Below are 16,672 nucleotides of genomic sequence, written 5' to 3' on the forward strand. Positions count from 1 at the left end.
CACCTTCAACAATCGTTTTTTATTTTGGGGCTTCGTCAGCAAACCTGATCCTCAGCCAGGGCCGCGGATTCCATAGCAACAGGCTCAGCCTCCATTTTGCAGTCAGGCTCAGGCCGAGAGCCCACTAAGTCAGGAGCCACAGAACCAGTAATGCCATCTTCCCCAGGTGGTAAAGGGGGCACGAACCCCACCGCCCCAAACCAACTGGAGCCTGTTAGGAAACCCCTACATTCCCAGGGGCAGCCTGCCTCTTCTTAGTGCACTGATTGATCAAATGTAGGAGACTCAAACAACAAAAATAGGCCATGTCCTCAGTGACAACAAACACAATGTACTCACACTCCCTAACCCTATATTTCAGAGAAACTTCTAACACTTTGGAAGCATGGTTTAATATCACATAAACCTGGCTATGAAAGGACAAGACATGCTGAACCTCTCGGGTTTACAGCCCAAAGGAATTATCCTAATAGGGCTAGTGAATCTTACTATAACTTGCCAGGTCTTTAGGTAGCTGCTCATTTCCTAATAAAAGAGGCGCATTAGAGACAGTGACTTTAACAGCAGGTGTGGTGAGGGGCACAACAGGGACAAAAACACCATGCAGAACAATCCCCTCCACAACCACCTGTTCAACAAGGCTAAATGCAGCAACAAACACCACGGCCTTGCTCGTGCGGGAGCCATACCTCACATTTTTAAATCTAGTCACCTTCCCCACAGCTGCAACCCACCTCTCCACAAAGGCAGAATCAGAGAGTCTGGAGGCAAAATCCGCAACCCATGTGGCCATGGGTTAAACCCTCAAAATCCACAACAAACAGAGGTCTCTGTCCCTGGGGCCTGGCCATGCCAGCCCAGAGGGCAGACAAAAGCCTGTTAAAACAAAAGAAACCCTGAAATATAACATTCAGCGACCACAAAGCTACACACACACACAAAATACCCAAAGCCACACTTCCCCAAGAGAAAGAAATAGAGAGAACAGCAAAGGACACCCACTTTCAACCATCCTCCAAAACAGCAGTTCTCAACCAGAGGTCTGGGAAGCCATGAGCAGGTTTCAGGGGGTCCACCAAGCAGGGCCAGCATTAGACTCATTGGAGCCCAGGGCAGAAAGCCGAAGCCCTGCTGTGCAGAGCTGAAGCCCAGGTCCCTGAGCTCTGCCTCCTGGGGCTGAAGTTGAAGCCTGAGCAACTTAGCTTTGTGGGGCTCGTTGTGGCGTGGAGTCCCAGGCAATTGCCCTGCTTGCTACCCCCTAACACCAGCCCTGGCTTTTATCTGCAGAAAAGGAGTTTTTATAGCATATTGAGGGGGTGGGGGGCACAGAAAGAAAAAGGTTGAGATCCCCTGCTCCAAAACATATGCACAATCCTCTGGGATAGAGAGAGAGAATATAGCCTGGTGGTTAGGGCACCCATCTGGAAGGTGGGAGACCCTGTGTCCCTGCTCCAATGACTTACCACCACCTTTTACCCTGGTTGGATTTTGAATGGGACCTAATCTGGTAGGTGTGGTCAGAGCATGCCTATTGGATCGAGGCCTTCAGGTAAGATAAGCAGAGGAGTGGCTATCTTCCCCTGGTTTGTGGATCATGCCGAGGTTCAGGTGGCCAGGTGCCTAGTGTGAGGCAGCACTGGACATGCCCAGAGTAGAAACTTAGGCCCCTAGGGAACTTTTACCCCGATAATGTAGGCACCGAGTGAGTTTAGGTACCTATAGGGTGAGGTGATAGCTAAGCGGAGGTTTTGTGGATCTCAGTGACTCTTAAATTTGGGATCTAGACACCTAATCTGGGCTTTGGGCACCTGTAGTGGGGCAGCTACCCCACTCCTGCAGAACAGGGGTTAAAAGCAGCCCTGGAGAGGGCTGCAGCTGGGATATGCAGTGAGAGCAGCGGAGGGAGTAGCTGACCACAGGTGTGGTAAGCTCAATTAGGGCTCAGCTGGCCCTGATAAGAGGGCTCGGGGCCAGGAGCTGATGAAGTCTCACTCCAGCTGTAGAGAGAGAAGGACTTAGCTGCCTGGGAGCTCGGGGTACCAAACATAGAGCAGTGCTGGGGAAGGGCAAGAGGCACTGCGGAGATCCAGCCTGGTAAACTCCTAGGCTGCAGGCCTTGGTGAAGGCCTACAAAGGTACTGGGGCTGCAGAGGGAGGTGGTCCAACTTGGTGGTCCATCACTTGCCAGTGATGAGTGGCCATTACAGATGGCAGTCTGCCTCAGTGAATAGGGGCTAGATGATGACCCTCAGTAGCTACTGAGGCAAGGTTGGGATAGAGGGTTGGGGGTTCCCCTGGGAGGGGAGACCCAGAGTGTGGGGATTGCTGGGGGGCAGAACCCCTGGATAAGGGACACAGGGCTTAAGGCAGGTGAGACACTGGCCAGAAGGAGGAGCTCTGGAGCTGGACAAGAGCTAATTCTGGGGATGACCAGTGGGAGGTGCCGCACTGGTGAGTCTGTATGCTGCTACAGCACCTAAGTACGTTTGTAGGTCTGGAGCTAAGTGAGTCTGATTAACTTGTTTCTATTGGATCAGTAACTTAATAACACTGCTTGATAGTTCAAAACTTTATGTATTTCACTATCTCTTCAGTGGTGCCCATCCTGAACTTTAGGTGCATTACAACCTACTGAAAAATAAAACTCGTTAACAATGAAACAATCAGAACTTCAAAAAACCCTCCCAGCCAGCAGGCCCAAACACTGATAAAACTGCTATTTCATTCATTCCCTCCAAACAGCCAGTCAGCTCTCCCCACAACTGGTCCATTTTTAGGCATTTGACCTTTGTCCCTCCCCTGGACAGTTTCTTTTCTTCTCGGGGTTCCTACCATGACAGCACTTCCGTTGGAGAGGATCCAGATTAACATATTCTTAACACCCAGGGAATTGATTCTTCCCTCTGTAACACCAGTTTTACACCCCTGTAACTCTGCTGAAATCAACTGAATTCCAGCAGTGCAAAACTGGTAACAGAGTAGAGAATCAGGCCCAGGTCTTCCACATTCTTTTGTTGTAAGGGTTGAGCATTCTGATTTGCTTGCTGTCAAGGTTCCTGTTCCCTTTAGCTCGCATCTGCTTGGGTTTTAGTGCACTCCTTTGGTCTTCCAGCTCCCATTTTAGCTGGCCAGTCTTACCTACTTGAAGCACCACCTTCTTTTTATTTCTAGGTTTCCTGATCCCATTGTTGCAAGCAGCTACCTGCATTTCCATTTTAGCTGCCTGGACAATGGCGAATTGGCCTTCTAGTACTTCTACGTTTATGAAATGGGCTCAGATTAGATACACTTTGGGAAGCCTTTGATAGCTAGTAGCCCATGGCTAAAGACACCAGGTAACTCCCTTCTCTCCCTCTGCTCCCTACTTTGGAGAAAAGTTTCTAAAACCATTTTTGGGGGGGGGGGGGGGGCAAGAGGTTCACAACAGTTTAGTGCCTGTTGGAGGGCGTTCTTAAAGTGAGTTCTACTCTGAAAAGGTAATCTGTGTGGTTTTAAAAAAAATTCCTTATCAGTTGTGGATGGCTTACAAATAAAACAATGCATTCTCTAATTGTTGGCCCTATAAACTCCACGGGGGTCTGGGAGTTAAACTGGGTTCTTTTCTTTTTGCACATTATCGCCAGGTTCTGCATGTTGGCTTGTGTCCTTAGTGACCCTAGTGCAAGCTCACTGCCTTCCGTGTTCAGTTAGTTTCCCATGTCCTCATCCTCATGAAGCAGAACCAGTAGCAAGTTGCACCCAGGACAGCAGAGGCAGATGAAGACATCACAGGCTGCTGCTGTTCAGTATCCGTTACAATCCTGGCCTCAGTGGAATCCTGTCAGGGCTTAGATTCCATAGTACAAAGGCCTTTATGGATACTTAAGATAGATATAATCTACACATGGGGTAGCAAGAGGAGAGTAAAACCTGCTCTCCCATCCTTTAAAATATCTTGTAGCCTGGGGAAAACTAGGAGAAGCACCCCCATCCCAGGCAAATTCCTTCCTGGCAGCAGGACAAACGAGCACAAACAGGTGGAGTCTTTCATCGTGTGGCTGAACATAATTTACCTATCTTAAACCTCCTTAAATCTAGGGACCAAAGCCTATTCAGATTCCTTCCATAGTGTCAATTCCATGTCTTTTTGCAAACATGCCAAGCCGCTGTCAAGATGTATAATGGCTGTAGTGCTTATTTAAGGTTTATCCTCCAACATCATGACTTTTGTTGGCATTTGATCAGGGGAAAAAGATTATAGAGGACTTAACATTCAGGACAGAGAGGGAGGTTTTATCTGCAAATCATGAAGCTAAGAGTGAATTTAACTCTGCTGCCTTGCATAGGCACATGACAGTTGTAGGGGCTTTCAGTATGTGATCATACACCACAGGGCTATGTAGATATTTTATGTATGTAACAGGCATAGTATAATGTATACTCTGTTGCAAGGCTGACCTAAAATCTGCCAATGGTCTCCAATCTACACCGTAAATTCTATGTCAGCATTAGATACATTAAACAATTGAGGGTTTTATTGAATTAAATATGAAAATGGTTAATTCAGTCAGTACTGTAGCCCCTGTAATTGAATTTGATTGTTTGTTTGTTTTATAGTGCCCCAAATGTTTGTTTACAGCATGCTGCAGACTTCTGTATCAAAACTGTGTAACTGAATAATAGAAAGAAAAGGAGGACTTGTGGCACCTTAGAGACTAATCAATTTATTTGATGCATCCAGTGAAGTGAGCTGTAGCTCACGAAAGCTTATGCTTAAATAAATTGGTTAGTCTCTAAGGTGCCACAAGTACTCCTTTTTCTTTTTGCGAATACAGACTAACACGGCTGCTACTCTGAAACCTGAATAATAGAAGTAGCCAAGAGGGTGCTGGGAGTTTTTGTCACTTGACTAGCAAACAATTGGGGCTTTTGGCCCTTGCAAAAATGTGGACGCAGTTTGGGTTTATAGAGCAAGGTCATTAGCTAAATGTTAAAAGATCAGCAGTGCAATAGTCAACAATACTTTGATAGTGAAATTTGTAGATGATCACACTTTATTGTGTCAGGCTGTTCAGACAGAAGTGGATATTGACTTATACTTGATTCACATTTGGAACATTTTTCGTCGCAACCAGACAGGCTAGAAACTTTGTTCTAAATGAAACTTTGGATTTTAGAGCCCAAGTGAGCAACCAAAGGTTTATTCTGCAACGATTTTTTTAAAAGTAAGTTTCTAACCCTCATGGTTACAGAGAAAAGCTGGAAAATAAGCCTGTAGGATTCATAAAAACCAGAAGGCAAATATAAAGGATCCCAAATTCATTTTTACTTATTAAAAATCGCATGGTTTTTAAGCTAATGTCATGATTTTTTAGGGGGGGACGGAGGCAGCACTGACCCGTGGTTTTTGAATGCTTGGGGTTGGAAATATTGCTGCCTTCCTGCTCTCTCACAGCTCATGCAGTAGAGATACCTGACACTTCAGAGGTGTCCCAGGTTTGATCCTGGCCAAGGATGAGTCTATGTTACACTTGCCTAGTGAGCCCTGTGACTACTCTCAGTGTAATTACCACTTATTGCCACTTGAGGTCAGCAGCTGCTGAGAAAAAGCCATCAAGTTAGCAAACACTATCTTGCTTTGTTACTCCATCTTCATTTACTTAGACTTCATGAAGATGAATGTGTTCTTCACACCCATCCATCCATTAGCATTGTAGTTCTGCAAAAGCTCCCGTGTGGACTCCTTTTGTAGGAACACAAACTTCCATAAGCATGCTTCCTTCTGAGTCCACACGGAGCAATGTCCTGGGGAATGGTGCTATGGAGGGCTGGCTGGCTTCACAGAGCGGTGTTGGTGGCCACAGCACTAGAGGGTGGTGTTCTGTATGATGTGATGGTGGTGACTCAGTACCTAGTACTAGTCGTAACACTTACGTGATACTCTTCATCACAAGTAGGTGTTTTAACACAGGCATCGTGGCCAAATCTCTGCTGTGTATTTACTTTTTTTTCCCTCCTGTGCCTTCATCTGGTGAATCGTTTTTCATTTCCAGGCCTAAGTAGTTGTGTCGTATTGCTAGTCAATACACACTGCGCTCCATCCCAGAAAGGTTTGTATTTTCAGTGGTGTGAATTATCCCCCTGCGTGACTGATGCCAACTGATATTTCTGGAGAACCTTTCCTCCAAAGATCTCTAAGCACCGGACACATTTAACAAACAGTACATCTGGGGAGCAGTGTCTTGATCACTGAAATGAATCGGGGAAAATATAGGCTAAATATTAGGAAATGCTTTATAGCTAGAAGAACAGGTAAGTCAGAGGAACAAACTGCCAAATGAGCTTATGTGATTGCCAGTGCTAGATATTTGTCAAGGCTTTGTGTACGCACCCATCTATCAGAGATGGTTTAAGGAGAGTGAAATCAGTCTTACCCCAATGCAGGGATGTTGACTGAATGAGTCACTCTAGGTATATTTCACCCCCAAATAATTATTTTAATGCTTTCCCACCTTACCCTAACCAGAGATACAATAGCAGACATGGTTTCAGCACAAAATCATAAGAAAATATCCCCTTCCTCTCAAACATACCCCAAACCTAAATGAAAGAAGGAACATGTGATAGTCAGAAAGTAGAGCCAAAATCAGTGACCTTTATTTTAACAGCATCTTTCAGCACAATTACGGAGTTACAGGGCTGCAGAGAACAGGGTGGGAGTATAAAATAACAAAAATAAATAGAACAGGAGCCAAGGAGGTCAGCAGGAGTTGGCTGGAATCAGGTGGTGAAGGGCAGATGGAAGGTTCAGATTGGTCAAAGGCTTTATGATTCAGCCACCAAAGTTATGAATTCTGGAGAAGAGAAAATTTGTTTAAATTAAGAAGCATGTTAGAGGTTCACAGCATCACCGAGACAGCAGGGGCAACTTCATTAACAACCTTTTACAATAATTGAGTGGCTTATAAACCAAAATGAATCAGAGGGTCAGATTGTGGGTCAGAAAACCTCACAGTGAAGCTAAACCATTTTTGAGAAGCCAAAGAGGGAATTCAGGATATGTCAATCCACCCAGACTGCCCGTTGGTGCCTGCTTGGCCAGTCTCTTTAGCTATGCCGTACTCCTTAGTCACAAAGTCGGTTTCCTTTGTGAACCCAACAGACATCACCTAAAAGGAAGAAGGCAAGCACTGGATATAAATTTTGTAGTGAGGTGGATTCCACTCTGTCAGTGGCTGGCAGCACATCTGCAAATACATTAATCATGGCTATAGACAGATATTTTCTAAAGTAATAGTTATATTGATGCTATTATTGTATATTGTCAACATAGTTCAAAGCTATTTATTTAATAAAATACATTATGTATATGAATAACCTCTATATTTTACATGTCTGTGAATGATTCCTATATTCCCAGTATATCACATTTAAGTATTCTAAACAAATTCTAGAGTTCTAATTATGTAAAACTTATTTTCACTTTATTTTGAAATGCTCTTTGGACCATCAGCAGACTTTCCCTCAACATTGCAGAGGACCCAGCACAAACCCTGTGGTATTTCATTGAACTACCACAGGGAATCTCTGAATTTATTATAGACTAATCATTTCTCTCTCCAAACCGGTAATACATTATTTTGGGACACACAAGAGTGCAAAAGAGAAACTCATCAGAGCATTTTTTACCCCCTCCTGATTTTTCTTTTAGTCTCTTGAGCCAACAAATAGTGGATTTGAAGTCTGAACATATTTCGTGACAGAGTTCTGAGAAAATGACTGGTAGAATTAGAAGTATTCCCAGAACCTCAGCTGGAGTGGAGCTTGAATGCATGTACTAGATAAAGGTTGTGATCTACCTGAATAAAAGTTTGGCTCTTTTTTTCCGATCTTTTCCCTGGAGAACATGGCTTCTGACATCACAGGCCTAGCAGCGTCAGGCAGCTGGAGGAACTGAAGGGTATGATTTATTTGTCCAATAGCACATAAGAGGTCAAAAATGACCAAGTACAAACCTTCCTTTTTTTGGTTTTCTCTTGTGCCCTTGGAATCTGAGCAGGTGGTGGTGGTGGTGATGATGATGATGGTGATGTCTTCCAGCTGAGGGACTGTGGAAGGCTAGACTCACCTCCCCTGAAACTGACTGTGGCCTCAGTAGCATTTCCCCTTCAGTCTGGGAGATGAGGTCTGGAGGATGGTCACCCTCCTGGGTAACATGGACCTGGGCTTGGAGGTTGTTCTGGTCCCTCAATTTTGACTGAATCCAATGAAAGATGAAGGGATTCAGTACCTCTCAAGAGACAGCTCAGCACCTTGCAGGAGTAGGCCCCATGTTTTCAACACTTTTAGATTGGCAGGCCAGCCCCAAAATATAAATCTTGATCCATTTAGCCAGAAGTATAGATAGATTTTTTTTTTGGAATAATTCCTGAATTGTGTGTGGAAGCAGAGATGAGCTCTGAACAGGAGATCTGAGATCATTCCTAATCTGACACATGATTCTGAAGGAAGCTCCATAGGACAGCTAAGATGGAAGTCTACAATGAAAGAACTGAGGAACAGGTGGACCTGGCATGCTCAAATCAATCTTTAGAAGACAGGAATGCCAATCCTTCATCTCTCAGAACTGTTATGGGCTGCTGGGAACTAGACTGAGGGGATATCCAATTCATTACCATCATCTGCAAAAGGCTGGATCTCCATAGTCAGCTAATGATCAGGGTGGTGTTTGAAAACTTGACCCAAGGGATGGACCCGGGGTGAAGGAGGACAATTCATTTATTAGAAAAAAAAATCCAGTGTTTCTGTAGCAGAAAACATAGCATCAAAATTGAAAAATACCAAAGCTAAGAAATAGCTGTGGGAGTTCCAGCTGCTGAGGCTTTCATGGTTGGTGAATCAGGCATATTGTGAGACAGGGCAAAGTGTCTCAAACATGTTGCTTATCACCATTTCTCTTTGCTCTGTCCCTCACAACAGGTAAATTGCCACACACTCCACGCCTCACTGGTGCAGCAGTTTGCTAGTAGAACGAGGCTTGGGAGGGAGGAGAGCTCTGGAATGTTGCTCGGTGGGGGTGTTGGCCAGAAGTGTGCAAGGAAAAAGAATCAGGATCTTGATTCCCTTCACACTTACACTAGGGTAAATCCACAGAATTCGGTGGACTTTCACAGGTGCGAAACTGATGGGAGAGGAGACTTGGCTGAGGAGATACTCCAGATTGCTCTCATAGAATAGGTCTGCTCGCAGGCATTGCTTCCCTTTTTTTTTTTTAAATGTTGGCCACACCATTAATTTAAGAGATGCCAACACCGTTCTCTTTCATATAAGCCAAGATGAGTCTGAAACATTTCATAAGTAGAGGTTTCTTTTAACTCAACTGAGATAGCTCTGTGGCTGCAAAACAGGAGCAATCACATTGGCCAACCAACTATGAGCATCCTTACTAGGATCTTCAGATGACTTGATTCCTGCAAATTGCACTCCTGTCTAGATCTCTGGGAACCGAGCCACTGATTTGAGTGGGACTGGAAAGGCTCGGTCAGTAATAAAGCATGTGAAAGTATCTGAGATTTATGACCTAGAACCCTGAGTTCAAGACGGCTGCTAGTAGTCAGCAACAGCTCGCTTTGCTCCTATGTCACTGTGACGTATCAGGGCCTGAGAACTTAAGAGGATTTAGCCTGGAAATAGGCCCATAGACACTGTTCTACTGATGTGCCATGGTCAGGCAGCTGAGCGTATCTTATTTGTCACCTCTCTCATTGGGTAATTTTGTATGCTATCCCTTCTGTTTCTACCCTATAAACTGTGAGATCATGTTAGGTAACCTCACTTTCCCTTGTATTTTGCACACCATTTGAAGACCACACCTTTATAAATCCAAGAGAATGGATAATACTAAGAGACAGGACTATCTGAAGGAAAAACTGAGATGTTTCCAATTTTCACCCTGTCAAAGGAGCTGTCAGGATGATGGGAGGTTACAAAGTGATTTTCTACTGCTGAGTTGGCATAATGATCCAGCTAGAACCCCCTCCCCCTTCCACCTCCTTTCTTATAATGGAGGGAAAGGATTCATTCAGACCTGCACAACTTCATATCTGTTCCAATGAGCCTCGGTAATGTGGAGGAGAGAAAAGAAGGGAGAAATGCAGTCTGTGGACTATTTTGACAAGAAGTTGCCAGCAAGAGCGAAATATCGGTTTCCAAATTTCTAGCCATGCTGTGGACAAAAATGTGCCCCTTTCTTGTAAGCCTGATGCTATAATCTTGATGGTTAATGAAGTTAAATGACAGGTTTCCCCATCTTCCCTGTGAAGATTGTCGGTGTCATGCATATGGTGGGAACTTGGATAGACAGTGAGGCTGCACAATGGACTTACTCAACACTGAATGTTAAGAATTCGCTTTGCTAAGCCATCAGAAGTCTTGCATCACGTTCTCATTTAAGTGAAACAGGATTTTTTTTAATCAAGGAGAAATGCTGCTCTTCAGCTCCTGTATGCTTGCTCGCTCGTGCTCTCTCTCTCTCCCTGCCTCCAAATTCAGCTCCTGTAAACTCTGAGGGCCTGATCCTGAGCCCATTGCAACCAATGGAAATACTCCCACTGACTTCAGTGAGGGTTGGATGGGGCCCTTTATCTCTCTCCCCCTTGTGAGTGCCTTTGCTGTCTCCCATCCTGTGCTAAATCCGGGTTTCTATGAATTCCTGCTCCCTCTAGTGTTGGGACTCAACTTCTGCACCAAGGAAGGTACCACAAATTTAGCAAGCCCTGAAATGTAACTAAAGTCCTAATCTGCCCTCCACAAGGTCACAACTGGCAATGAAGCCTATGGGGCTTATACCTCTGTACTAGGGGCAGAATTTGACCCTCCTGAAGCCACCTACCATCAATGCCGATTTTGCCATCGCCATCCTTATCTCCAGCAGCCAGGAGCGTCTTGGTTTCTTTATCAGATAGGTCTCTGCCATCAGGGGTGAAGCCCTTCAGTACAAATCTAAAGAAAAGGCATGGGACAAAGAGGAGGCTGGGTCAGTAGGGTTTAACGTTCCTGGTTTTTAGAGATGACGAGCAGTGGTGTTGAGACATGCAATTGAATCCAAAGGCCTGGCCCCTGTTGGTGACCTTCTTTATCACACGGAAAGAATGAGTGCTCTCACCTGGAACTGTTTGAGATGGAGGAGTTGGAGTTAGACTACAGATCACTCACATAAAAGTTAGATACCTTTCTCTCGACACACATTTGATCCTACTTTTAACTGTTTACTCCCCCTGCTGAACCATGCAAACAACTGGACACTGCCCAAGACAGGGCAATTAGGAGTCTGAATGGGACTGCGTACTAGGGTGTGTTTCACTCAGATGAAAATATGAACACATCCGCTTAATGTAAGGACAGAGGGAGGACTTGACCTGCTTACTTCAACTCATCTTCCTCAATGAAGCCACTTTGATCTTTATCAAGAATGTGGAAAACCTTCTTTACATCTTCCTGGCTCTTCTTTTTCAGCCCCACGATTTCAAAGAACTTCTTGTGGCAGAAGGATTCGGCAACTGCGGGAGAAGAAGAGTGAGGCTAGGTTAGTTGTAGGCTGGTTACTGAGGCACATTGGTATAGATATTCCTGATTTTCTCTCCCTCTGCCACAAAGAGCCCACTTTCTTAATCCTACTCCTAGAGGCCACAAGGTCAGGGCCCCTTTATGCTAGGCCTTGTATATAGACAGAGCAATATGCAGTCACTGCCCCAAAGAGCTTAAACTCTGAATAGACAAAGGGCCAGAGACAGTGCCCCCACTGTACAGAAGGGGGGAAGTGACTTACCCAAGGTCACCCTAAGAGGCAGTGAGGGAGTTGGGGAATTAAACCCAGGCCTCCTCCCTTCCTCTCCAGTGCCTACACTGCCAGATGTCCCAAAGAGGAGTAAGAGCGTTCACCTGAAACCTGAACTGGAGTCAGACTGTACCGAACATATTTTTAAAACTTCCCCTTTTGGAAATCAGAGTTCTGCCCGGCTCAGCCGTGCAGGCTGACCTGGAGAAGACCTGCCTCTAGTTTATGGTGACATCTCCCATTTCCTCATTCCCCACACCTGGCTTCAGAATGTCAAGTGGAGCATTTTAGGAGCCAAAGGGACAGGCAGAAGTAGTTTGTATTCTGGGGCACGGTCGGCGGGACTGCTGTGCTGCATGGCCCCTGCAAGATCGTGTGCTGCATAAGTAGGGGGGAAAGATGAGGTTATCTGGCCCACTTTTCCCCTCCCTCACCAGCACCTCCACCCCTATGGAGCCCTATAACAGTGGGGGCTGGAGAGATGTCAGGGGAAATCAAAGTGCAGTAGGCTGCTGTGTTTGCAAAGCATCCTTACCCAGTAGCATCTCTGGGTTTACAGCAACATAAGGGGGTTCGGGCTCGTGGGAGCTGCTTGAGTCCTGAGCCCTAGCTAATTCCACCCGGGGCAACGTGCCCGGGGACTTTGTGGCGGTCCTAGAACCATGGAGGCAGCTGCCCGAGCGAAGAGAGCGGGGCCCGATGTCCCGTCAGCTCCGGGCTGTCGAGTTTCCCGGCTGTGCGCTCTGTGTGTGGAGGGGAAGGAAGAAGAAAGAGGCTTCCCCCTTTGCAGGCTGGAAAAGGGAGTTTTAGTTGGGGGGCGGGGGTCGTGGATCGTGTTCATCCGAGAACACAGATCCCGACGCTTGCTCGGCAGAAGCCCGAGCCGCAGATGCAGCGGCGTGCGGTTTATTTGGGGGGTCACCTGTCGAACGCTGGCGGAGAGAAACGGGGGGAGTTTGAAACGGGAGGCATCGATCTGTGCCTGAAGTAAGGCGCACTGCAGCCATCTGTCCTGCGGGAAGCTTCTGCAACCCAGCAGGCTGAGCCCACTCTCTCGACTCCTCTTCAGCCTGAAAAGCAAAAACCCCTAACAGGACAGACCGCAGCAGTTGCGTCTGCCACTGAAACAAGAACCGAGAGCGCTGCAAAGCTGGGGACAGGATTTGGGGGTCGGGGGGGTCCCCCAGGCTCTGTTCCCCACTCCCCAGGCATATCCTTCCCTAGTGTGGCTACAGCTTTGTTCCGTTTGGAAATATCTCGTGCCTAGGAACCGAGTCTGTCTGCTTTCGCTACCTACTTCTCCTTCGAATGAATGGAGCGTTTCACGTCTCCAGTGTCCCGGGGAAGTTTGCAGGGGACACAGCCCTGGGTTTAATAAGCCCGACATGCTCACGTTGCACGTTTCTCCCCATCCCCGTCGGATGTTTTATCCAGCCGGCTCCTCTGACTTTCCCCGAGCGGAGCACAATTGCACCGCAGCCCCGCACGGGGAGAGAGGAAAAGCCACTCACCTGAAAAGGCTCCCACAGCCGCCTTGATCTCCTCCGCGCTGAGCAGGTCCGCCATCGCCATCCTGCCGCTGGGTGAAGGGAGAGGCAAGTGCGAAAAGATTAAACAGTGCCTCTCTCATCATTCCTGCGCATATGACCCAAGCTGCAGCGCCGGCTGGGGACTGCACACCGGGAAGGGCTGGACCCGTGCCAGCGACCGCTCTCGAGGGGGAAGGGCCGCTAGCCGAAGTGGGCCGCGGAAACAAGCACTCTGGGGCACGTGCGTGTCGGTGTGTGGATGGGGGCGGCGGGAGGGGGGGGGGTTCTCTGGAAGGCTGCAGACTAAGCCCCGTTGAAGCAGCGCCAGGGGCCGATCTAGGCTGGCAGAGGAGTTGTGTCAAGGGCAGACTCCCGGGTGCAGCGGGACAGAGCGAGTGGTGCAGCGCGGGGAAATCAGACGTGCGCTGTCCCGGTTCCACACGGCGGCGCGGAGCACGGCACTGCAGCAGGCGCCCCGCGTCAAGCCGCGCGCCAGCTGGGGTGGGCGAGCGGACGGAACTTAGCCTTAGCTGGAGACGCTTCTCCCCCCCGCCCCCCTCCCCCGGCACCTTTCAGCCCTCGGCTCTTTGGGAGCCCCCCGTCTTAACCCGCCCCCGGGCTGAATTCTTCACCCCAGCCCCGTAGCTGACAAACAGCCCCGGTCTGACACCCAACACGCCAGACACGAGGACAGCAGGGTGAAGCTGGAGGTGCCCTAGTAACTGTGCTGATGTGCGGTCCTGCGGGCGCAGGCTGCTCAGGCTTTGTGCCGCGCTGCTCAGTCACCGCTGGGAGCAGCCGGCACAGCCGCCCGGGAAGTTTGTCTGGATTGCCTGGTAAGCGACTTGCCCATTGCTCTTCACAGAAATGATCCACCCGACCTCCCTCCTCTGCCGCGCAAGGTGCCGGGGGCACGAGGGCAGGCACTAGGGCAGCTCCGTGCGGGAGGTGCCGGGGGCGCTGAAGCGTGGGGACACTAGGGCAGATCCGTGCGGGAGGTGCCGGGGGCGCTGAAGCGTGGGGACACTGGGGCAGATCCGTGCGGGAGGTGCCGGGGGCTCTGAAGCGTGGGGACACTGGGGCAGATCCGTGCGGGAGGTGCCGGGGGCTCTGAAGCGTGGGGACACTGGGGCAGTTCCGTGCGGGAGGTGCCGGGGGCGCTGAAGCGTGGGGACACTGGGGCAGATCCGTGCGGGAGGTGCCGGGGGCTCTGAAGCGTGGGGACACTGGGGCAGATCCGTGCGGGAGATGCCGGGGGCTCTGAAGCGTGGGGACACTGGGGCAGATCCGTGCGGGAGGTGCCGGGGGCTCTGAAGCGTGGGGACACTGGGGCAGATCCGTGCGGGAGGTGCCGGGGGCTCTGAAGCGTGGGGACACTGGGGCAGATCCGTGCGGGAGGTGCCGGGGGCTCTGAAGCGTGGGGACACTGGGGCAGATCCGTGCGGGAGGTGCCGGGGGCTCTGAAGCGTGGGGACACAGGGGCAGATCCGTGCGGGAGGTGCCGGGGGCGCTGAAGCGTGGGGACACTGGGGCAGATCCGTGCGGGAGGTGCCGGGGGCGCTGAAGCGTGGGGACACTGGGGCAGATCCGTGCGGGAGATGCCGGGGGCTCTGAAGAGTGGGGACACTGGGGCAGATCCGTGCGGGAGGTGCCGGGGGCTCTGAAGCGTGGGGACACTGGGGCAGATCCGTGCGGGAGATGCCGGGGGCTCTGAAGCGTGGGGACACTAGGGCAGATCCGTGCGGGAGATGCCGGGGGCTCTGAAGCGTGGGGACACTAGGGCAGATCCGTGCGGGAGGTGCCGGGGGCTCTGAAGCGTGGGGACACTGGGGCAGATCCGTGCGGGAGGTGCCGGGGGCTCTGAAGCGTGGGGACACAGGGGCAGATCCGTGCGGGAGATGCCGGGGGCTCTGAAGCGTGGGGACACTGGGGCAGATCCGTGCGGGAGGTGCCGGGGGCTCTGAAGCGTGGGGACACTGGGGCAGATCCGTGCGGGAGGTGCCGGGGGCTCTGAAGCGTGGGGACACTGGGGCAGATCCGTGCGGGAGGTGCCGGGGGCGCTGAAGCGTGGGGACACTGGGGCAGATCCGTGCGGGAGATGCCGGGGGCTCTGAAGCGTGGGGACACTAGGGCAGATCCGTGCGGGAGATGCCGGGGGCTCTGAAGCGTGGGGACACTAGGGCAGATCCGTGCGGGAGGTGCCGGGGGCTCTGAAGCGTGGGGACACTGGGGCAGATCCGTGCGGGAGGTGCCGGGGGCTCTGAAGCGTGGGGACACAGGGGCAGATCCGTGCGGGAGATGCCGGGGGCTCTGAAGCGTGGGGACACTGGGGCAGATCCGTGCGGGAGGTGCCGGGGGCTCTGAAGCGTGGGGACACTGGGGCAGATCCGTGCGGGAGGTGCCGGGGGCTCTGAAGCGTGGGGACACTGGGGCAGATCCGTGCGGGAGGTGCCGGGGGCTCTGAAGCGTGGGGACACAGGGGCAGATCCGTGCGGGAGATGCCGGGGGCTCTGAAGCGTGGGGACACAGGGGCAGATCCGTGCGGGAGATGCCGGGGGCTCTGAAGCGTGGGGACACTGGGGCAGATCCGTGCGGGAGGTGCCGGGGGTTCTGAAGCGTGGGGACACTGGGGCAGATCCGTGCGGGAGGTGCCGGGGGCTCTGAAGCGTGGGGACACTGGGGCAGATCCGTGCGGGAGGTGCCGGGGGCTCTGAAGCGTGGGGACACTGGGGCAGATCCGTGCGGGAGGTGCCGGGGGCTCTGAAGCGTGGGGACACTAGGGCAGATCCGTGCGGGAGGTGCCGGGGGCTCTGAAGCGTGGGGACACTGGGGCAGATCCGTGCGGGAGGTGCCGGGGGCTCTGAAGCGTGGGGACACTGGGGCAGATCCGTGCGGGAGGTGCCGGGGGCTCTGAAGCGTGGGGACACTGGGGCAGATCCGTGCGGGAGATGCCGGGGGCTCTGAAGCGTGGGGACACTGGGGCAGATCCGTGCGGGAGGTGCCGGGGGCTCTGAAGCGTGGGGACACTGGGGCAGATCCGTGCGGGAGGTGCCGGGGGCTCTGAAGCGTGGGGACACTGGGGCAGATCCGTGCGGGAGGTGCCGGGGGCTCTGAAGCGCGGGGACACTGGGGCAGATCCGTGCGGGAGATGCCGGGGGCTCTGAAGCGTGGGGACACTAGGGCAGATCCGTGCGGGAGGTGCCGGGGGCGCTGAAGCGTGGGGACACTGGGGCAGTTCCGTGCGGGAGATGCCGGGGGCTCTGAAGCGTGGGGACACTGGGGCAGATCCGTGCGGGAGGTGCCGGGGGCTCTGAAGCGTGGGGACACT

General features: G+C 51.0%; 1 protein-coding gene across 3 annotated transcripts; it reads right to left on the reverse strand.

Moving 5' to 3' along the window:
• Positions 1-6,641: 6,641 nt before the first annotated feature.
• PVALB (parvalbumin) lies at positions 6,642-14,030 on the reverse strand. Of its 3 annotated transcripts, XM_074949963.1 has the most exons (5): positions 13,977-14,030; positions 13,327-13,394; positions 11,405-11,537; positions 10,871-10,980; positions 7,058-7,148 (listed from the first exon to the last, which is right to left on the reverse strand). In XM_074949963.1, the coding sequence occupies exons 2-5, from the start codon at positions 13,385-13,387 to the stop codon at positions 7,105-7,107; spliced, it is 348 nt and encodes a 115-aa protein (XP_074806064.1). In that variant the 5' UTR covers positions 13,388-13,394; positions 13,977-14,030; the 3' UTR covers positions 7,058-7,104. The 3 variants fall into 3 exon arrangements, with proteins under 3 accessions (XP_074806071.1, XP_074806064.1, XP_074806057.1); XM_074949970.1 differs by lacking the exons at positions 7,058-7,148; positions 13,977-14,030 and adding an exon at positions 6,642-6,833 and having other exon boundaries at positions 13,327-13,626; XM_074949956.1 differs by lacking the exon at positions 13,977-14,030 and having other exon boundaries at positions 7,078-7,148; positions 13,327-13,626.
• Positions 14,031-16,672: the final 2,642 nt, after the last annotated feature.

Source organism: Natator depressus, chromosome 1, assembly GCF_965152275.1.
Source record: "Natator depressus isolate rNatDep1 chromosome 1, rNatDep2.hap1, whole genome shotgun sequence".
Lineage (NCBI taxonomy): Eukaryota > Metazoa > Chordata > Testudines > Cheloniidae > Natator > Natator depressus.

Bases quoted from the DNA above. Each gene is read 5' to 3' on its own strand.
- PVALB (XM_074949963.1), bottom strand. From the start codon at position 13,387: ATGGCGATGGCGGACCTGCTCAGCGCGGAGGAGATCAAGGCGGCTGTG. The intron at 11,538-13,326 runs GTGAGTGGCTTT...CTTCTCCCGCAG, and splicing joins GGCTGTGGGAGCCTTTTCAG to TTGCCGAATCCTTCTGCCAC. The intron at 10,981-11,404 runs GTAAGCAGGTCA...CCTTTTCTTTAG, and splicing joins ATTGAGGAAGATGAGTTGAA to ATTTGTACTGAAGGGCTTCA.